This window comes from Siphateles boraxobius, unplaced genomic scaffold (assembly GCF_051911475.1).
Source record: "Siphateles boraxobius isolate OS27281-9 unplaced genomic scaffold, OSU_SipBor_1 24, whole genome shotgun sequence".
Lineage (NCBI taxonomy): Eukaryota > Metazoa > Chordata > Actinopteri > Cypriniformes > Leuciscidae > Siphateles > Siphateles boraxobius.
The window spans coordinates 1844384-1867232 of record NW_027508855.1 but is presented as its reverse complement, the minus strand read 5'-3'; the positions used below and the strand labels follow the sequence as shown (position 1 = coordinate 1867232).

The 22849-nt window shown below is 40.2% G+C and overlaps 2 protein-coding genes across 3 annotated transcripts in view; one reads left to right on the top strand and one right to left on the bottom strand.

The window, feature by feature from the left end:
• Window positions 1-13: 13 nt before the first annotated feature.
• Window positions 14-13788, top strand: zdhhc12b (zDHHC palmitoyltransferase 12b). Its single transcript, XM_077240684.1, has 5 exons — window positions 14-477; window positions 1644-1783; window positions 10782-10874; window positions 11182-11348; window positions 12238-13788. The coding sequence occupies exons 1-5, from the start codon at window positions 381-383 to the stop codon at window positions 12551-12553; spliced, it is 813 nt and encodes a 270-aa protein (XP_077096799.1). The 5' UTR covers window positions 14-380; the 3' UTR covers window positions 12554-13788.
• pkn3 (protein kinase N3) overlaps window positions 13786-22849 on the bottom strand; it is a 29638-nt gene continuing 20574 nt past the window's right edge. For both annotated transcript variants that reach the window (XM_077240675.1, XM_077240676.1), the window contains 15 exons: window positions 22486-22595; window positions 19344-19487; window positions 19133-19208; window positions 18708-18876; window positions 18487-18589; window positions 18317-18390; window positions 18070-18139; window positions 17892-17983; window positions 17006-17182; window positions 16555-16617; window positions 16376-16452; window positions 16134-16276; window positions 15426-15533; window positions 15275-15355; window positions 13786-15192 (listed from right to left, as the gene is read on the bottom strand). In XM_077240675.1, the coding sequence (XP_077096790.1) occupies window positions 14992-15192; window positions 15275-15355; window positions 15426-15533; window positions 16134-16276; window positions 16376-16452; window positions 16555-16617; window positions 17006-17182; window positions 17892-17983; window positions 18070-18139; window positions 18317-18390; window positions 18487-18589; window positions 18708-18876; window positions 19133-19208; window positions 19344-19487; window positions 22486-22595 (1688 nt within the window). In that variant the 3' untranslated portion in view covers window positions 13786-14991. The remainder of the gene's footprint in view (window positions 15193-15274; window positions 15356-15425; window positions 15534-16133; window positions 16277-16375; window positions 16453-16554; window positions 16618-17005; window positions 17183-17891; window positions 17984-18069; window positions 18140-18316; window positions 18391-18486; window positions 18590-18707; window positions 18877-19132; window positions 19209-19343; window positions 19488-22485; window positions 22596-22849) is intronic.

The following is a 22849-nucleotide window of genomic DNA, read 5'->3' as shown; positions in this document are numbered from 1 at the left end:
GTGACATCTTCCCGATTCACGTCTATGCAGCGGAACGGAACGGCATCAACAAGCTTATTAGAGCGAAAGGAACAGTATCTAAATTAAGTACAGCGCTACTGTTGCATTACAGAGCAACAGTATAGCCAGGTCATAGCCAGCTGCGTTAGATGTTTAGCGTACAGAACCCATGTTTGGGTGAAATATTCTGGTTCAAATGGTTCTTGTTCTGGAATTTAGCGTAGGAGCTCACTTGACAGCTGGAATGTAAGTTAACTGGGTTTCTTATGAGCTGGCTAACACAGCTAGCTGCCTATAGTGAGTCTGAGGATAAGATGCATTTCATTACGAGCACACAGCAGATGCATGTTTAGGTGTAGGCTATATAGAAGTATGCTAGGATGTTCAAAAATGTGTTCGGATCAGGATTCCTGGTGAGGACCGCTCATGTCATCTTGACATGGGTTATAACGTTGATTCTCTTCCTCCACGACACAGGTAAGTGCTCTTAATAGATGCTGATTGTACTGCAAGTATATCCGCCTCATCTATAGACGTGTTATTGTATGCCTACATCACCCTCATAATGTACATAATGCTACTGCACACCGGTATCTGCATTAATGAGAGATTAAGGATCAACGTTTACATGATCCCTAACTATTATACTCTAGCACACTCAGTTTCATTATATTATCTGCTATGACAAAAAGTCATTGTGATATAAAAGTAAAAATGATGAGACGAAAACTCATGATGTAAAAGTCTCAATATTATGAGATACTCATGATGTGATTAAGATGTCGGAACTATGTAATTCTGAGGTAGATCAAAATTATGAGTTATACTAAATTATAATTATGAGATAAAAAAAAGTTGAAACTATGACATACTAAGCCATAATTTTAAGATTTAAGTCACACTTAATATTTATATATAACAAATAATATTTATTGTCATACTACAAAAAATTATACTTTATAATTATAAAAGTCACAATTATAACTTTTTAGCTCATAATTTAAACTTTTTATCTCATTAATTACTTATGGCTGGAATACATTATACAACCTTTGCTAATTGCTGAAAGTAAAAGCTAGTCTGCAGCTTTTGTGAAATCAGAGTTAACAGATTTCCCTGAAAATCACATAGTATAGATGGGCACAGAATCTATTTTTTTTTAGCTTCAGACTATGATTCCATCCAGTCAGAGGATATCAAGCATGTTCCATAATTTAAGCCTATTTTAGAGCACTGTAGAAGAATGTTTTCATTTGTCATGCATATTGAAGCAATAAAGCACATGTCTGTTGTGTTTGGAATTACTTGAAAGTCTGTAAGTGTGTGATCTTCAGTCATTTAGATCATGATGCCCATTTTTTCTCTGTAACTATTTACAAAGTCGGCAAAAGTGTGGTGCATAGTGTTCCAGCCTTTGCCCTTTGGTGTGGCATAATTTCAACTTTGTGAGCCAATTTTGTGTTGACTATGTGGCCTAAATGGGATTCCACAGTTCTGCACAATTCTACTCTGTTTCTCTCTATTAAGCTCTATTCTAATTTCCTTCACTCTGTCCTACTCCACTATGTTGTATTCTACTTCACTACTGTACTGCTTTCCACTCTATTATGTTCAGTTATGTTCTATTCTACTCTTCCACACAGACCTGCGCAAACAGGAGGAGACAGGGGAGCTCACACTGCCGGTTCTCTTTGTGCTGCTGGTTCTGGTGTCCGTGTTGCTGTACTTTGCGGTTTCACTCATGGATCCTGGTTTTGTCATGTCTGATGACTGTGAATTGCAGGTCAGTTAATATAGGGATTCTCAAATATTTTGGTCATCCAAACTCCTTTGACCTGAAATATTTACTTGAAGTACCCCCTACAAATTTAAGTTAATATTATAATAATTTAATAATATGTCGGTTAAAGCTACAATATGTAATTTTTTTGGCCGCGAGGAGTCGCTAACCTCTTACAATAACAAAGAGGTAGATTGATGACACAGTCATAAGTGGAATGATGGGACTTGCTGTCATGCTGATGGATCTAATAATGTTTATGGATGAGTGAAAACATTCATGTTTTTTTAAAACGACTGTGGTATGAAGCAGGGCGCGATTGCTAATGATAGACAGATATCAGCACCACATGCGAGTCCCGTGGATATAAAGGAATGAGGACATTTAATTCTACCAAACTAACGTAATCGCACTATTCACACAGGTCAGTTTATTTGACAAATTAAACTTGTGAGGTAACACTGCACTGTTTCACTTCGTCTAACGTTACACTATCATACTAAACAACATTTGGGTGACAGTAAGCTAGATCAACATTAGAATAACATACTGATCATATGTTACAAAAATTCAGGAAACTCCAAGGCACTCACTTTAGAAAGATTAAAAAGCCTTTATTGTTTTGGCTTGTCATCTTAAACCTTTAAAAAACACTTGGTGATGAAGACTTGTATGCCGAAATGCATATTTTCGCATTTCACACCGTTTCACACCGCAAGCGTGAACAGCCCGTCAGCGTAACTACACCGTCACTGCAGCTGCAGACGCGCGAGAGTATTCACACTGGAAGCGTTTGTACCAAGCGGCAACCTCCCTGGGTGCTTCTCATTTCTTATCTCTGCATCCTCGTTTCCTTTCCTCGCGTCTCAGCTCCACCCCCTGTAGGTTGTGAGGGAAGGACGCAAGGAAAGAAAATGAGGACGGAGGAATCGAATGAAAGCTTTTTTTATACATTGGACTAGTTGATCAATCGATAGCGTCATCAGCAGCGCTCAAAGGATCTGCCCTTAGATTGGTGAAATTTGTTTATTAAGAAATTCATAATGAATAATAATAAAGCAAGATATCCTGTTGAAATATGTGAGATTTGTGGTTTATATAAACTGCAAGAGTAAAGTATAAATTAAAATTATTGTGACCGATGTGAAGGGGGAGGAGAATTTATACGTGCTTCACGTTTAGTCAAAAGAACACTTCCGCATAGGATACACCTGTGTATCCTCACTCATAACTCCTCTGAAAGCCTCCTAACTCCTCGACCCTCGACTCCTCGCGGTGCAATTAGAGAGTTGAGATGTCCTTCAAGATGGCTGTGCTTGATTGGTTTCCGGGTCATAGGATGGAGGACAGAGGAGCGAGGAGACGAGGAGGGATATTGAGAAGCACTCTCTCTTGAAACCAACACGGAAGTGAATTAAACTGCAATTCATCGCCTGGCCGCTTGAGGCTGGCAGCAAAAGTGAGTCAAATCTGTATCTCCCCCATGTTAAAAAGCCCAACTTTACTGCAGAAAAAAATATGTTTACAGCATAGCTGTCAACCCTCCCGTTTTTTCCGGGTTTCTCACGTATTTTAGCTCTTTTCCCGCTGTCTTCCCGTTTTAGTATTTTCCCGTAAAATATCCCGTATTTTTACGCTCTGATTGTGTGAGACGTACAAGCTCGGGAAGATTCGGCTTGAAGTCGTTCATCCTCGGATGCGGCGCCGTGCGCGCTGTTACAAAGAAAAGCCGTGCACACAGCAAAGCGAAATGGGGTCTTGCGGGTCTTGCGCACCCAACACATCATTTTTGCCGCGCTCGTACAGACGCGTCGAGTATAAACCATGCTATAAACAAAGCTTGACCCTAACTCCGTGTCAGCGTGCGCTCTGATCGGTACAGACCTCTCCCGAATCATCTCCTGCAGCAGCCTCCGAACTTCCGAAGCACCACTAACTTCGCATCTGTTTCCCTCGTAAGCTGATATTAGTAGTTAAACATTCTCTATGATAAAACATTTTTTGTAAAAAATATTTTAATAAAACGGTTTTGGCGGTTATAGAGTTCTAATTACGGTGTTCAACTATAACCGTCGGTCTCACGGTTAAGGTCACACCCCTAACACACACACAGACACACTCCTTCTCTCTCTACCATCTCTCTCTCTCTCTCTCTCTCTCTCTCTCTCTCTCTCTCTCTCTCTCTCTCTCTCTCTCTCTCTCTCTCTCACACACACACACACACTCTCTTTCTCTCTCTCTCATATATATACACACACACGTCTCTCTCTCACACTATATGTAGGCCTATGTAGTTATAAACTCTTTAGACTGTTAATGATTAGTGCTTTTTTTTTTAAAGTTTGTGGGTAAGAATCGTGTAAAAAAATCCCTTATTTTGGGGATGGATTCCGGGAAATCTCCCTTATTTTCAATGTTCAATGTTGACAGCTATGGTTTACAGCCTGGTGTCTTAAGTTGTTTTGGTCTATACAGCTAATTTTGCCCTTCATGACAACTGTGAGGGGGGTGAATTTTTTTAGAACTCATCCGTTTAAATTATATTAAGCCTTAAAATGCTGCATAATCAAGGGCGTGGCCACTTGAGTGACAGGTGGATTGCTGCTGCTGTTACAGTAAGGCTAAAATCTTTCCGTGGCAGGGGCAGCTGCCACTGAGACCTGTCACTCCACCCGTCACCCTATTGGCAGCTGTCACTCGACCTGTCATCGCTATATGCGCCTGTCACTCGACCTGTCACCGCGCCTGTCACTCAACCTGTCACCGCGCCTGTCACTCGACCTGTCACGGCTATACGAGCCTGTAACTCGACCTGTCACGGCTATATGCGCCTGTCACTCGACCTGTCACGGCTATATGCGCCTGTCACTCGACCTGTCACGGCTATATGCGCCTGTCACTCGACCTGTCACGGCTATATGCGCCTGTCACTCGACCTGTCACCGCTATATGCGCCTGTCACTCGACCTGTCACCGCTATATGCGCCTGTCACTCGACCTGTCACCGCTATATGCGCCTGTCACTCGACCTGTCACCGCTATATGCGCCTGTCACTCGACCTGTCACGGCTATATGCGCCTGTCACTCGACCTGTCACCGCTATATGCGCCGGTCACTCGACCTGTCACCGCTATATGCGCCTGTCACTCGACCTGTCACCGCTATATGCGCCGGTCACTCGACCTGTCACCGCTATATGCGCCGGTCACTCGACCTGTCACCGCTATATGCGCCGGTCACTCGACCTGTCACCGCTACATAGACGTTGGAACAGCACCCAGCTGTTTTTTTCGTTGTTTTTGTTTTTATATATATATATATATATATATATATATATATATATATAAATACAGAATCTGAATTAAAATGTGTTTGATTTAAGCCTACATTTCAATATTTTGTGTCATAAAATTTCTTGTTTTTAAGCCTTTCGCACGTACGATCACGGTGTAATCATTCTAGGTTGGTCCCTGGAGCGTATGATCACACCGGTGTTTATGCCTATACATTTTTATATTGCCTATTCCGCATCTCAAAGCTTGCCACAAAAAAATGGCCAACTTAGGGATTATGCATTAAATCTTTGAATTGTTTATTAATAAACTGGGGTTTTCTGTCAGTTTTCGGTTAATTTATGAGACGCGCTCCAGTTCACGCGCCGGCGTGTCCTAATTATATTGTCTACTATATTTGCTTCTTTTTTATTAATCCAGTCAATTTGTTGATGAAACATTGATTAAAATGAAGATACAATTTATACAAAACTAAATTCACTTAAAACAAAACTTAATAAGTGGTCAAAATTATGTCTGTTTTAAATCTCAGTTAATGTGCGTGTGAAGAGCAATTATATCGCTCTCTACTCCAGTGTTGTGATCACTGAGGAGTTGTGTTGTGATCTAACAGACACCCGGTTGAAAGTAACATGTGAAATTCCAGCACGTTAAAGTCCTTTTATGCAAACCATAGACCTTTATCTACATATCTACAGTATAATAATAGGAACATTGACTTATCTTGGAGAGAGTTTCATCGTGTTGACTGTTTTACCCGAGCGCGATGCGCTGTTTGAGTGCTGAGAATGACTGACAGCCGCAGCGGAGGGAAGCACTTCGGTGAAGATTAATTTAACGATTTAAATCTGTACCTCACATTAAACTATATGTAATGGCTTCAGAAATCTTGGAATACAGTACACGAAAACATTATAGTGCTTTATAATGTTTTTGTGCCTTTTGTGTTGTATAACAATAACATACGTAGGCTATGTAATATCGGATCGGATTTGGATGGTCTCGTCTGGCGATACCCGATCCGGCAAATATTGCTAGTATCGGAGCAATACCGATACTGAGTATCGGATCGGCGCACCCCTAGTTTTTAGTGATCTGAACCTTGTATTTCCATACTATTCCGCGGGACAGGCGCATATAGCCATGATGGGTCGCGGTACAGGCGCATATAGCCGTGACGGGTCGCGGGACAGGCGCAAATAGCCGTGACGGGTCGCGGGACAGGCGCATATAGCCGTGACGGAAAGCGGGACAGGGGCATATAGCCGTGAGAGGTCGAGTGACAGGCTCATATAGCCGTGACCGAAGCGGGACAGGCACATATAGCCGTGACGGGACGCGGGACAGGCTTGTATAGCCATGACAGGTCGAGTGACAGGCGCATATAGCCGTGACGGGTCGCGTGACAGGCTCGTATAGCCGTGACAGGTCGAGTGACAGGCGTATATAGCCGTGACAGGTCGGGTGACAGGCTCGTATAGCCGTGACAGGTCGATTGACAGGCATATATAGCGGTGACAGGCGCATATAGCGGTGACAGGTCGAGTGACAGGCGCATATAGCCGTGACAGGTCGAGTGACAGGCGTATATAGCCGTGACAGATCGAGTGACAGCCGCATATAGCGGTGACAGGTCGAGTGACAGGTGCATATAGCCGTGACGGGTAGCGTGACAGGCTCGTATAGCCGTGACAGGTCGAGTGACAGGCGTATATAGCCGTGACAGGTCGAGTGACAGGCGCATATAGCGGTGACAGGTCGATTGACAGGCATATATAGCGGTGACAGGCGCATATAGCGGTGACAGGTCGAGTGACAGGCGCATATATCGGTGACAGGTCGAGTGAAAGGCGCATATAGCCGTGACGGGTCGCGGGACAGGCGCATATAGCCGTGACGGGTCACGGGACAGGCGCATATAGCCGTGACGGGTCGCGGGACAGGCGCATATAGCCGTGACGGGTCGCGGGACAGGCGCATATAGCCGTGACGGGTCGCGGGACAGGCGCATATAGCCGTGAGAGGTCGAGTGACAGGCTCATATAGCCGTGACCGAAGCGGGACAGGCACATATAGCCGTGAGGGGACGTGGGACAGGCTTGTATAGCCGTGACCGGTCGAGTGACAGGCGCATATAGCCGTGACGGGTCGCGTGACAGGCTCGTATAGCCGTGACAGGTCGAGTGACAGGCGTATATAGCCGTGACGGGACGCGGGACAGGCGCATATAGCCGTGACAGGGCGGGTGACAGGCTCATATAGCCATGACAGGTCGAGTGACAGGCGCGTATAGCCGTGACAGCTCGAGTGACAGGCGCATATAGCGGTGACAGGCGCATATAGCGGTGACAGGTCGAGTGACAGGTGCATATAGCGGTGACAGGTCGAGTGACAGGCGCATATAGCGGTGACAGGTCGAGTGACAGGCGCATATAGCGGTGACAGGTCGAGTGACAGGCGCATATAGCGGTGACAGGCGCATATAGCGGTGACAGGCGCATATAGCGGTGACAGGTCGAGTGACAGGTGCATATAGCGGTGACAGGTCGAGTGACAGGCGCATATAGCGGTGACAGGTCGAGTGACAGGCGCATATAGCGGTGACAGGTCGAGTGACAGGCGCATATAGCGGTGACAGGCGCATATAGCGGTGACAGGTCGATTGACAGGCGCATATAGCGGTGACAGGTCGAGTGACAGGCGCATATAGCGGTGACAGGTCGAGTGACAGCTGCCAATAGCGGTGACAGATCGAGTGACAGGCGCATATAGCGGTGACAGGTCGAGTGACAGGCGCATATAGCGGTGATGGGTGGAGTGACAGGTCTCACTCCACCCATCCCAGCTGCCCCTGCCACGGAAAGATTTTGCTCCCTCTCTGCTGTTTTTAGCCGTTTGTCTGCTCTCTTTTAGCATCATGTCACCTCAGCTGATTCCAGCTGCTGAACTTGTCATCTCTGCCGTGATTGTACTTTTTTCGGGATTATTTCATACAATTTATTACACGCCGCCCTTATACTTTCGCCCACGCCATTGAATTCCATCGTTGTCGAGTATCGAGAGCGCTGTTCTTCAGTTGTTTTCCTCTGTGAACATGCACTCATGGATGTCTGACAATATCGTTGCTTTTTGGAGTTCAGATTTAAAAACGTCTAAGATATAGAGGCCACACTCGATCTGCGGTGCCGTTGATCTTACGGAGCAGATAGACTATAATATGCTTATTTAACTTTTTAGTGTTCAATAAAAAGTACCGTCAGATTCTATTCTGCAGGTGTCAGTGCTTTGTCTTCGTCCCTTAAATGAGCGCGGATTCCAGTCTAATTTCCACTCTGGTTCCTTATGAGGGCGCTCACAGGACGAGTGCAGAATGAATGGAGGTCTATGGAGCTATACCCCTAAAAATCCACTTTTCTCAGGATATAATTTTTTGTCTAGTAATTTGAATATTGTTTTCGAAAGGAGATGCAAAGAAATGACAGATTACTGGGTGTTCGATTTTTTAGAGTCACTTATTTGCTTTAAAAAGTATTTTAATGTCAATGACGTCATACACATCGTACGACCAGAGAACTGCTTTACGGCAATCCTTCAGTCACATGCGCTGATCAAAAGCATGATGGGAAACGACTTGCTGACCACAGCTTAATGTTGATTGGTTTAAACAACCGTGATGTATTTTTCTCTTTTAAAACTCGGATATCATGTTTTATGTATGTTATGTGTGAATATTCCCAAACTCTCGGACAGTGCGATCTCTATGGGTTATGCAATGTCATTTTATTATAAAAAAACACACACACACACACAAAAACAGAGCCTATGTCTGTATTAAAGAAAAATGATTGATAAACACTTATTTGGAATGGAATTAAATAACAAGTACTTTGGATGTCTTGTTCATTTTATTTATTTTTCATATAAAAGCAACAGAACTTAAATTACATCTATTTTATTAGCAACACTGTGCACGAGCGGGAATCCCGTGATATCCATCATTGATCTCGCAGGTGTCAGATCCACTGCGAGAAGCGAGAACTGTCCGGCTTGCCTGCGCTTTTTTCACTCCTCCTCTCACTGCAGCCGCCTACTCTCGACTACATTTACAATAGGCATTTCAAGCCTATTGTAAGAGGTTAGCAACCAAGGGGGTAATCCATCAGCCGGAAACTGAAGCCTCGCGGGAGCCGCCATTGTAGCAGAACTTCACCTGCTGTTAGCATTCCATTGACTCCCATTCATTTTGTCGTCACTTTGACAGCGAATAACTTTACATCTGAGGCGTCCAAAGACTTCATTTGTTCAGTATTTATTTCTAAAGAAACACGACAATGTATAAAAGGCTCCATTACTTTGTATCTTACGTTATGGCCCCGTAGAAGCCGTTTTTGTAAAAATAGGCTAATGATTGCGTCATAACCACGCGACTTTCTGTCGCACAATAGAGACATTACCGTATCGACAGGAGGAGAAGCTCGCAGGCAATCTTTTACTATCTATGAGGCAATCGGGGGGACATAGAGTCATAAAGTCAAGGGAGAAGACCATAGATAGAGAGTCCATAAAAGCAACGGGACAAAATATTTCAACAACGTTTTTGAGGAATTGGGTGATTCAGATTTGTCTTGGCACAGCTACTAGAAGATTTACAACTGTCAGACTGTCGTCAAGCTCAGTTTGAGCCTGGCAGTCGCTCAGCCATCAGGCAGGAAGTGCAATAATCGGGCTTCTGTCTTCTCCTTTGAAATCAATGGGGTCGCTGTGCCCATTTCTTTTACTGTCTATGTTAGCAACCCCTTAGCCGACGCGTTTCGGTTTCAGCATACGATCCTTCGTAACGGAGGCTTGTATGCTGAAAAGCGTCAAAGTATTTTTTAAAGGTTTAAGATGACCAAGCCATAACAGTAAAGGCTTTTTAATCTAAAGTTTTGTTACCAATGATTATCCTATCCAAAGAGCACCTCAAGCAAACATTTTGAGTCCTGGAAGCGCTCCTCTAAAGACATTTGGTAAAACATAATGATCATATTCTAACATTTCATCATGTTAAGCTATATAACATTGATTTGTTTTATGTACATTTGCTCACCTGTCTAATAAAGTACATGCAAGAGCCGATATTGATCCTCGTTTTAGTTCTCCTTTTGTCCCAAAGTCAATTTGCCATGTTCCATAATGTTTGAACGAAACAACAACAGCATGCCGCTAAACATTATGCAGTTGTCCAGATCTGTGACCATGGTTACTATCGCAGTACAAGCGGAAACCAGGGATAACACGGATATTGACAGGCGACAAGTGACAAGGGACGGGCACTATTTAAAATTGTGAATTTCTCTGAATTTACAAATTCTTGGAAACTTTTAGGATAATGCAAGTACACAATTGAAATAAATATAACACTGTGCAAATGGTTTTTGGATATTTTGATACAAAATTCTTATTGTACCTTTAATTATCACATGACATTAAGGTAAACAAATAAAAATATTTCTTCTTTTTAATTATATTATAATCATATTTAATCTACAGAAAATGCATTTCTGTTTTTGAATCCTCAGGGTTTCCTAAACTGGGGTTTGTAAACACCTGAGTTAATAGAAATACAGGCCTCATAAAGTTTATCAGTCTTCAGAGTGAGGTTTACCTCCTCTACAGTCATCAGATTTTTTCAGCAATAAAAATGCACCATTTGACTGTATTTCAGTTCACACTTGGTATTGCAGAAGAAACGCAGGATATGATTCCACAGACTACCAAGTCCATACGGCTGCGGCGCTGTGGACACTGCCTGGTACAGGTGCGCTGTCACTTATGTGATATATACATAAATAAAGAGCTTTTTATAATATTAATTCAAAGGTCAAGCTGCAACAAAAACGAAATATTATTTAAGATCATTTTTTATTCTGTTTTAGTTTCAGAGCAATGAATGTAATTTGATTACCATTATTATTTAATTTAATGAAAATGTTATTTCAATTAAGTTTTTGCCATTTTCTTTTTGGTTTATGACAATAACCTTATGTATTCATGCATAGAAAAAACATATTTGTTAATTTATAACAATGAATCCATTATAAAAATGAATGCACACTTTGACATAGCAACCCATGAGATCCAAACACTGCCAGACGTGCCAGCACTGTGTACGGCGCTATGATCACCACTGCCCCTGGATAGAGAACTGCGTCGGGGAGAGAAACCACCGCTGGTTTGTGCTTTATCTGGCTGTCCAGCTTGTTGTCTTACTGTGGGGACTGTACATGGCCTGGTGAGTAATACTTGAGGCCATTTCAAACTGTGCCGACAGACGCAGACCAACAGCAACAGACACTTCATTGGGTTTTGTCGGTTCAGTTTGTTACCCCTGTTGGTGTTTGTTTGTTTGGTCGTAAAATGTCTGAGAAGTGGCGTACTGTAATCTAGTGATTGTCTGCGTTGGTCGGCGTCTGTTGGTGCGGTGTGAATTGGCCTTTATATATCATGCATGGGATTTCCAGAACTGCTAATGGACAATAGTCCTAAATAATGTATTAGTTTCCATACCTTTTCAAATCTAAAAGGTGTTCTCAAACTATTTCATCAAAATTAAAGCATCCAGAGTTTACCACTAAAGAGGTCCTATTATGTCCTTTTTCAGTCTTTTTGTTTTTGGGGTCTACTGGAATAGGTTTTCCTTAAAGTTTCCAAAAAAAACATTATTTATCACATATTTACAAGATTATTGCTGCACCTCTTCTCCAAATCTTTCAGTAACACACTGTTTAGTTCCTGTCACTATTAAGCCCCTCCTTCCGAAAAGCTGAATGTACTCTGATTGGTCAGCTGGACCAGTGTTTTTTGATTAGTCAACCACTTCATACGCGTGTTAGGAATTGTCACGGTTACTAACACAACTCAATCGGGACATGCCTCCCTTTTTTTTGTGTGTATGCCTTGGGCAGGAATTATTTAAACGAGGAATATTGTGAGGTGTACGTTTCTGGAAGAAAACTCAAGACTACAATCAAGAGTTTTCAGCAAGTTCAGAAACAGTTCTTACTGATATAGGGAATAACTCCCTTTAGAGTGGTGCTTTGTAACTTCACAGACCTATCTCATGCTTAAAAAGCAACATTACAAAAAAAGCATAATAGAACCCCTTGTTAAATCTTGTACAGGTCCGGCTTCAGTCACGCTCCCACCTGGCAGCTGTGGTTGAGGACCAACGGTGTGCTCTTGGGAGCAGCAGCAGTGGTGGCGGTCCTATCCCTGACTGTGCTTCTCCTTCTGGGCTCTCACCTCTACCTGGTGTCACTAAATACCACCACATGGGAGTTCATGTCTCGACACAGAATCTCTTACCTCAAGCACTGCGGAGTAGACGAAAACCCTTTTGACCGTGGAACCCAGCGCAATCTCTGGGGCTTCTTCTGCGTTTGGGAACCAGTGGTTTGGGAGCATGTGTATTTCAAGCAAGGCAACAATCCCATTTAATTCCCTGGGAGTCATGACTGCCGTGATAAATAACTCATTAAATGGAAGTTGATGTTTTGGTGGAAATTGCTCCAAACTGCATCTGCTACTACATCTAATCTACTTCTTCCTTGTGAATGACCCATTCCATTTTGAAAGTGATTCTTTCTTAAATGCACAAACTTCTTGTTATCAAATAGGTTGGAATGAAGACCATTTCTATAAAACTGTTTTGTGAATACTTTGCCCAGATATTACTTTGACGAATCATCTGTGCTGATTTAGCACATTTTATTAGCAAACGCAGAACAAAAAGCACAAAATCACAACAGCATTTTGGAGCTGTATTGTGGTTTCCCATTAATGCAATATGAGATTATATCACAATTTTATAAGCTTAATTATTATCTTGGCTCTGCTCAAATAATCTCTTTCATGGTACTAACAAGCTGTTGGACAAAGTAACTTAACTAGACAATCTGTCCGTTTATTTTATAGCAGCAGCAAATGTTGTATTCTTACATCAGTAATGATTTTTGTGCAATTATTGAACTTGTGAAATACAGTCAGTTGTATATACACATTTTTACATGTTTTTTTGGAGGGAAGGGGGAATTGACCCCATTTAAGATAATTTTTTTAGACGGTAATAAGTTCAAGTGAAATAATTTCCTATAGCACTTTATTTATCAGTGGTGAAATTTCAATATGCTTGTAATGTGATTTTATCATATTAATTGTACTGGTTTATCTTGACAATCTATACATTAAACATGAGAAATGAACATATTAGAAGACACATTTAGAATACAAACATAATCAGTGCAGTACTGTTCATCATTAAAGTTTTTTTTTCTGCTAAACATTATTTTTATAAAAACAGGGTATTTCTTATTACACGTCAGCAGCGTAAGGGAGAGGATTATGTAAGTGAATGCGACACTTCTTTGACTGTTAGATTCCGGTCCAGTAATATGTTTGGTTGATAAATGCAGTATAATGAATTGTTTTCTTCAACAAACATTAGTTAGAAATGTCTCCGCTTAATATAGAGGCATAAAAAGCAATAATTGTTTTTTTCTTTTACTTGATTTCAGTTTCTTTAAAATGTTACTTTTGCACTCGTGTGTTTTTAACTCATTATTATACTGAGATTTAATGAATGATTTGTGCCGTTTTGATCAAAGTTATGCAATTTTTTTTGGTTCCTCTGTAATATTTTGGAACGTCAATATTCAATAAACTGAACAACATGATCACATTGTATTTTATTTCTGAAAATACATTCATCCTGTTCAATTACATTTACTTCGATATTTTATTATCCTTCATGTGGCTCATAGAATTGGCAAATTTCATTTCAAAATTTTAGTGTCATTTTGTTCACAGTGTAACCTATCAGTAGTAAACCACATTGACAATGATGCAATGGTGGCCTGATGTAGAAAAGTAAAATTTAGACAAACATGTTAAATAAGGAACAACGTAATCAGCTTCTATCATACGTGATGCAGAAAGCAAAACAGTTGGACTGTTTAAATATCAGCCTAGTGAGTGAATGTGCTAACCGTATCATGCCAAGATCGAGTAGAATATGTCTAGTCTTATTCAAAAGTCCTACATTTGTCCAGAGGAGAACTATAAATAGAAAGGCAGGATAGAGAAAGTCGCCATTTAAAGCCAAAAAGTCAGAAGATGTCTGGAAGTACTGGGTTTGGAAAGTTGAGAACTGGTCAAAAATCAACAAGCAACATTTATCCAATCCTAAATCAAATCCAGATTAGGGACAACCAGAGATCAAAATGTGAGGGTTTAACATGAACATACATCACATCGACTGAGCGTGGAATAATTTCCATGATCTAACACTGAGCACACAGTCCCATAGTTACTGACTGGAACTTAAGGAGCTTAAGATGTATCGCTCGGATCAGCACTACATCAGAAATCTTTAAAAACGGCACAGCGTTGGACAATTATTATCTGTTCAGAAACTGTTCAGTGCAAGTATATTTTGGCATCATAGTTCATTGTAACAGGAAGACTTCCATTTATTTTAACAGCTGACTAAAAATAAACATCTGCACACGATAAACAGTATAACATCCCAAAAATAACATTAATATACGTTTATAACTGCATGTATAAATATCAGGGATGGTCGGAGCAGGTCTGAGCTTACTCACAGTGGTGGCCGCAAAGTTTTGGTCGGGGGTGATCACAATGTTTCCTCTTGGTTTTAAAGTTCAGTCTGGACTGTCTTTGGACTTTAAGCACACATTTGCAGCCAGTTTCACTGAAAAAGCGTACAGCAGCTTTTAAAGGGTGACACGGGGCCAACTTCACTTGATTCGACTGCATAACTTCAAGGGAGAGAATAATTGGATAAACAAGACAGAGAGAAAAGAAAGCAGAGATTTGATATGTCACAACCCCTTCGTGGTGTAATCGAGTGGAAGTCAGTGCAAAGCAGAGAAGTCAAAGTCTGCAAAGAACTCCTGCTGCTCGACGGTGAGGAAGAACGGAGTCTGCGGAGGGGTCAGGACTGGCTTCAGGCGCGTGAACTCCTCGTCAAAGTTACTGACGTCTGCTGGTGCTTTAATTGACGGCAGGAAAGGAGGTTTGGCTCTTTTGGCCAACAGGGCTTCCCAGTCCATGCCCTGTGGAGAGGAACGGGCCTTTTAAAAAGAACGTTTAAAAAGAAGCTTCTCTAAGGTAGTCAAAACTATTAGTGACTGTCACCTGGAAAAACCTGTGTTTCTTCACTTCATTGGCATCTTGGTCTCCTGCTCCCAGTCGTTTTTCAGGGTTCTTCTGCAACAACTGCAAAAAGATACAGAGTCAGAGACCGAATTTCAATTTCAGTTCTTCTATGAGATGGATGAGCGGTTACCTTTTGGACCACAGAGACCGACTCGGGGGACAAAAACCTGGGGTAGCGCACTTCATCGTTCACTATGCTGTCAAACACCTCCTCCTCATCATCACCGGGGAATGGAGACTGGAATAGAAAGGATACAAGTATGCACTCAAAGTTTTGGGGTTGTTTTTTTTAATGTTTTTGAAATAAGTCTCTTCTCACCAAGGCTGCATTTATTTGATCAGAAATCAAAACCGTAATATTGTGAAATATTATCACAATTTAAAAAAAACTTTTCTATTTTTTTACATCTTTTTACAACGCAAAGAGGAATTTTCAGCATCATTACTCCAGTCTTCAGCGTCACAAGATCCTTCAGACATCATTCTAATTTGCTGCTTTGATGCTCAAGAAAAATTTCTTATTATTATCAATGTTGAAAACAGTTGTACTGCATAATATTATGGTGGGAAACTGTAATACACTTTTTAGGATGTATTGATGAAAAGAAGTTAAAAAAATGAATGGCATTTCTTTGAAATAGAAATTTTCGGTAACATTGGAAATGTCTTTACTTTCACTTTAGAATAATTTATTGTGCCCTTGCTGAATAAATTTCATTCATTCAAAATAAATTTTTTACTGCCCTTAAAGTTTTTTTATTTAAATACACAAACAACATTACAACACATGGCCAAGAGATAGTGATGCTGTATTGTGAGTCTGAGGATCAGGGCTGACCTCTCCCACTAGCATCTCATAGATGAGCACACCCAACCCCCACCAGTCCACTGCGCGTGTGTAAGTGCTGTCCGTCAAAACCTCCGGGGCCAGGAACTCTGGGGTTCCACAAAAAGTTGACGTACGATCGCCATGTCCCATACCTAATTGGAGGCAAGACTTTGGTGACTCCGCTCAAATAGTAATTTGAGACGAACAAACAATTTTTTTTCCACAGGACATATGGTATGGTTTAAATATACCTTCTTTGCAAAGTCCAAAATCTGCAATTCTCACAAAGCCATCAGAATCCATTAACAGATTGTCCAGCTTTAGGTCCCTACAAAAACGGATAGAGTAATCATACATGCATTATTATTTCATATTTGCATAATATGGGAATTTAGTAATAGTTGAATAATAGAAGTAATAGTGTAGTTACCTATAGACAATCCGGTTTTGGTGCAGAAAATCCAGGCCCAGTAATACACATGCAGAATAAAACCTGCCAGAAAACCCCTCAGTTTACAGTCACAGATGAACGCGTCAATGCTAAAAATATTCAGCGTGTGCGTCTGACTCCGAGAACAAGTGAACAAGTGTGGCACTTATGTAAATGCTCTGTAATATAACACACTGTGTGTTTGTGTTGGGGGGAGGGGGGGTTGGAGGGAGGTACCTGGCAACCAAATGTCCCCATAATAGTATGTAAGATAGCAGAAGCTAAACATACTAAATTATGTTTTTATGAAAATGCAGAATGTTGAGTGAGGGCTGAGATTAGGGGTAGGGTTAGGGGATAGAATATACAGTTTGTGCAGCATAAAAATCATTATGTGTAAGGAAAGTGCCCATAAAACATGGAAACCCAACGCATGTATGTGTGTGTTTACCTAGCCTGCCGTTCAGAGAAGATGTTATTGTGGATGTGGGTCATCAGGTCTCCTCCAGGTGAATATTCCATCACAAAGCACACATGGTCAGGTGTCTGGAAACACCCATATAGGTTCACCAAGAAAGGATGACGGGACACATTGATGGTCTCAAAAATCCTCTTTTCACACATTAAACTATAAGAAGAATAAAATTAATTCACAATATATATATAGCTATATATTTTCATGCATACAGACCTATTTATACAGTGTAAAAAAAGTGATCTCTTAAAGGAGAACTCCGGTCAATTTTAAGATTGAGCTCATTTTTTTGGTAAATTTGGAGTGCTGTCAGTACAGAGAACAACGACAAAATTCGGTGTTGCCTACTCCTTTTTATCCTCTTTTTAAAATTTGCACTCTGTTGACTTAAATGGGGCAAGTTTTAAACCTGCTTTTAGTCTCTAAACATCCTTGATGTGTCATTACAAGTGCACAGCCATGTGAGTGATTTTATTCCGAGTGAACACGGTGAATCTGACTGCAGTAGATGTGAAAGATATGAATAAAATTGATGTTAATTCAGCCAGCTCACATACCTGTATTTACTTCCTGTTTTCGGTCGAAGTCCACAGTAGTTAATTGTCGAGTGCACGCGCGTGAATTGGCAGAATTATTGCCATTGTATTAAATAAATAAATAAATACTATTTTTAGACCTCATTTACGTTTGATTTTTTTTTACAAAATATTACCTAATATCAAATATTACTTAAAATAAAAATGCAAATTTATTTGTATATAACTTTGAACAATAAATCTCAAAAGACTACAAATTACCATATCCAATTCATGGTGCTATTTGCACAAGAAGACATTCCCGACACAGGGATACAGAACCTCACCTGTCCACTTCTTCCCGGGTCACAACGTCTCCTTTCTTCAGAGCTTTGATGGCATATAGTTTCCCAGTTCTCTTGAACTCAGCCAGCAGGACCTTCAATGAAAGACAATAAGATATAGCATCAACGCCACCCCCCAGAATCATCTGATTACAGTACAGAAGGACATCTGCAGTTTTACCTTTCCAAAGTGCCCTCTTCCTAAAACAGAAATGCAGTTGAAGTCCTCCATCTGCATCCCCTCTTTCCTCCTGTGAAAAAGGATATATACAACACACAGTGAGCAATTGGGGAAAGAGAAAGAGACAATAATGTGAGAGGGGTTACATGCTGAAATTTAAGACTTAAGGTTAGGGATCTACCAAAATCTTCCTTAATCTTAGATATGAGCAATAATAATAGCATTAATAAATAAAATATTGACTTACTGAGGTGTAGGCTGGGATACAGGTCTGCCTTTGAGAACTTGCCGATCCTCACAGGAATTCACTCTGGTAGAAGTCTAGGAAACATGTCCCAAAACACAATTACAACTGTAACTTGACCAGAGCAATATAGAACTACAAATTAAAAGCAAGTCTTTGTCCACAAGACGTACCCCAGAAAGTGATTCATCAGTTGTGGGGTTCTTAGCCAAGAGGAGGCGCGGGGGCTTGGTGGGACGCTCCTCACTGAAATTCAGTTTAACAACTGCCGAGTCTCTGTGATAAACAGCCACAAAGCAGAAAGAGAATCACTTTCTACACTGATTATTGGACATATTTTCCTCAAACAAATCTGACTCGACCAAAACCCCAGGGACACCTGTGCAAGTCTCACCCAGAGGAAGGGAGCGTGAACATGGATGGAGGGGATGTAGGTTCAGAGCCGGGCAGAGGAGGGCTCAGGGAGGTGATGGTGCTGTTGCAGGGAGGCAGCACACTCATCATTAGACGCCCCCAAGTGGCAAAGTTCATATTCATTTGTGCTGCCCGCAGGAAATTTTTCCCTGAGAAAAGCATTAAATCAGCTATTTAATATACAAATAATGACGCATTACTCTGAAACATCAACCTTAATCACAGCACTGCCTCTACATTTCATGTTAATAGCTCCATAATGTCACTCTTTATAGTTTTGAAAGCATTCAAGTGCTTATGAGAGAGAAAGCATTCAAGTGCTTATGAGAGAGATTATGACAATCACTTATGAGTACCAGACCCTCTATGAGGACAATACTGGATAAAATGTGAGGACAAGCACACCTTTTTCTTTTGGGAAAATCCGTTTCTGTCGTTGTAGTTTAGGATGTCGCTCAATGACAGGGTTAATGAATCTCACCTGAAACCAAACCACACAATAAACAGCTGACTTTATGCATTAGGTTAATGCGTTAAGCTCTAAACTGTACCAGACTCGGCTCCGTGTTTTAACATGATTTGGCACTAGTATGAAGGTGTTGTGAGGTTCTCTCACCTCTGTGAACAGTGTGCCCTGTGGCTCTAGATAAAGACACATGCTGTGTCGCTGGTTGTCTAGGAAGTCTTCTAAACGCAGGAACTTCACGGCACACAGGGACCTCCAGTCTCGCCAGTACACTGCAATCTCCAGCTCCCGAGACTACGGAGGTTAAAGGTCACATGAGACGCAAAAAAACAAAAACAAAAAACACACACACACACATATATCAACTTTAGTTGTAGTTCTCGCCTCTTTACATCTCATAATGGTCCTCGAATTTACTTACAACTACCATTCGGGTAAAAAAAAAAAAATGTCTCTTATGCTTACCAAGGCTGCATTTATTTGATTAAAAACAGTAAAAAGTAAATTTTGGAATTATTAGTTTAAAACAACTTTTCTATTTTAATATATTTTACTATGTAATATATTCCTGTCGTTACTCCAGTATTTAGTGGCACATGATCCTTCAGAAATCATTCTCATATGCTGATTTAGTGGCCAGGAGACATTTCTTTTCATTATTATTATCAATGCTGAAAATAGTTGTGCTGCTTAATATTTTTTTATAACTTTTTTTGGATTTGTTGATAAATAGAAAGTTTAAAAGACAGCATTCATCTGAGACAGGAATTGTAACAGTATAAATGTCTACAGTCACTTTTGATCAATTAAATAAATACTTGCTGAATAAAAGAATTAAAAATAAATAAATAAATTCTCACAGACCCCCAAACTTTCGAATAGTATTGGTAGTGTATGTTCACTGAAATGGCAAAATAAAAGTTATCCCAATTACAATTGATTAAAGCTTATTATGCCTTATAAAGGGATAGGTCACCCACAAATTATGTCATCATTTACTCACCCTCAAGTCGTTCCATACCTGTATACATTTCTTTCTTCTGCTGAACACAAACAAAAAATAACAAAATGTCAGTAACCAAACAGTTGATGGACAATGGAAGTCAATGAGGCATCATCAACTGTTTGGTAACCAATGTTCTTCAAAATATGTTATTTTATGTTCAGCAGTAGAAAGAAACTCATACAGGTTTGGAACAACTTAAGTGTGGATAAATGATGAGAGAATTTGTATTTTTGGGTACACTATCCCTTTAAGTATTGTACTATTTAAAAAAGCAGTTTGAGCAGTTTTCCCCCACACAGAGATTCATCAACATGTCAGGCATGAAAACGGTTCAGGGGTGAAAAAGGTGAGAAGGATATTACGGGGGCATGCTCCCCCGTAAGAAAATTTTATATATTCCATATTTAAAGCATCAATCTGATGCATTTTTAGATGCATTTTTTGCATACCAGCGCAAAAAAAAAAAAAAAAAAAAAAATCTAATAGAATTTCTATAACTCTGTGTTGAACTGATAATCACTCTTTTGTGTGTTAAACAAAATCTACTTAATACAGACAACTTCATTATAAAGAAAAACAACAAATCCAAAAAAATATGATCATAACCTATGACAAAAATTCTATTATAAACTACATTAGTGGATAACTCAGCAGAAAAATTTAGTCTAGAAAAATCACAAGTTTACAATAATTTTATAAAATCTGAACATTTAGTGAAAAAAACATTATTTAGTGGGGAACAAATAAGACAATAAGTGTAGCACTAAATCTGGTAAAACGTTACACTTTGCTCTTTGTACTGTTGTAAAATACATTAATGAAAAACAAGATAAAAATCAGAAAGATCAATTATTTTATATATAGTCTAGGCTACTATAATTTTGTTTTGTATCCAATTTTGTATATTTTGTTTAAATGTATATCACAGCTGTTTAATGAGGCAGCAACATATGATAGATAGGACAGAACAAAAAAGGCTATTAATAATCTTTCATTGCGCAAAAGTATTATATATGATTATGAAAGTATCCAACACAGTGCGGCACAAAGTGCTTTTGCGCATCCCGAGCGCAGAATGATGCGCTTGAAACAACACGGAGTCACAGCGCGCAGCGCGTCGAGTCCGAATTGAAAAGTTCAAAGCACAAAGGAAAGACATATACGTAGTGTATTATACAGTATCTATCTATGCAATAGTTTATTGAGCCTTTTCTTTTAACAGTTTTAAATTTCAGTTACTGTGCGCGTGAAGAACAATTATAGTGCTCTCCAGTGTTGTGATCTAACAGACACACGGTAGAAAGGAACATGATTAAGATACAGCAATAAAGTCCAGCAATATTGTCATTTTATGCGAAACCATAGAGCTTTATCTACAGATCAAGTATAATAATATTAACATTGAATAATCTTGGAGAGAGTTTCATCGTTGACTGTGTTGTAACCATAGACTGTAAAGGTTGTAACCGAACGCGACGCGCTGTTTGATGCTGAATTGAGAATGACTGACAGCCGCAGCGGAGGGAAACGTTTTCGTGAACTTGAATTTAATGACTTAAATTTCTCTCTCACATCATAATATAGTATGACTTCATATAGTATACCCCCTCTCCCTCTCTAAACATTTTCTCATCGAATCTACACGATTCACGTAGGTCACCAATTTTGGTTTCAAAACGGCGAATTTCGCCGAAAGGTGAGTGATTTTCATGTCTGACATGTGCATGATGAGAAGTCAGACACTAAGTTATGTTTTTCTAAAACAATCAAAACCTCAAAGACAGGTACAGCAAGCTTCCCCATTCATCAAACAGATGTGAAGCACAACATTTGAAAGAAAAACTGCAACAGTAATACAGAAATAATTAAATAAGTTCTCATTTTCCGCCGGAACAGCTGAATCAGCTTGGAGAGAGCTGCAGGCTGACTTGGCCAGAATTCAGGCTGAATGTTTGTGTCCAAGGGGTGAGTAAAAGATTACAGAAATGTTGCAGGATTAGTTTGGATTACTCTGGAGGCGGCTGATTGCACTCCGGGAGAAAAGCTTTTTTAATGAAGGTGAGGAAAAGCCTTCAGCCAATGCTATCACAGGCACTTTCCATAAAACAGATGTGGCAAGTGTTGCCTGGGATGACTGACAGTTATAAATTGCAAGCTGTAGAAGCACTCAGACCAGGAGTTTGAGATTGTGATATCCATTAAGGGTGAGCTCCTTATCTGAATTCAAAACTCTTATTTATTTACTAGATGTCTATGAAATATGCAGTAGAATTTGTTGGTACTGACCCGTTCGAGTTCAATGCTAAAGCTCTGATTCCAAGCCTCCTTACTAAGCGGCCGCCAATGTGTGCGACCAACTATCTTGTTATCCACCTTCAATACAGCACTGATCTCATCTGAGAGAAAACACATAAAAAGAAAGAAAACAATTAAAGAAACATCTTACTGGGGGGAAAAAATACATAATTTAAAAAGTCACATAAAAAATTTAATAATTTGAATTCTAATGACTAATTGAAAAAAATGTCGATTAAATTCCATCCAGTCCATCCATTATTTGAACTATTTTAAACTCGTTGGACAAGGTAGGAAAATACAGATTCTTTCTGTCACTCTCCACAGAGTTTACAGTCAAATCCATTATATTTCA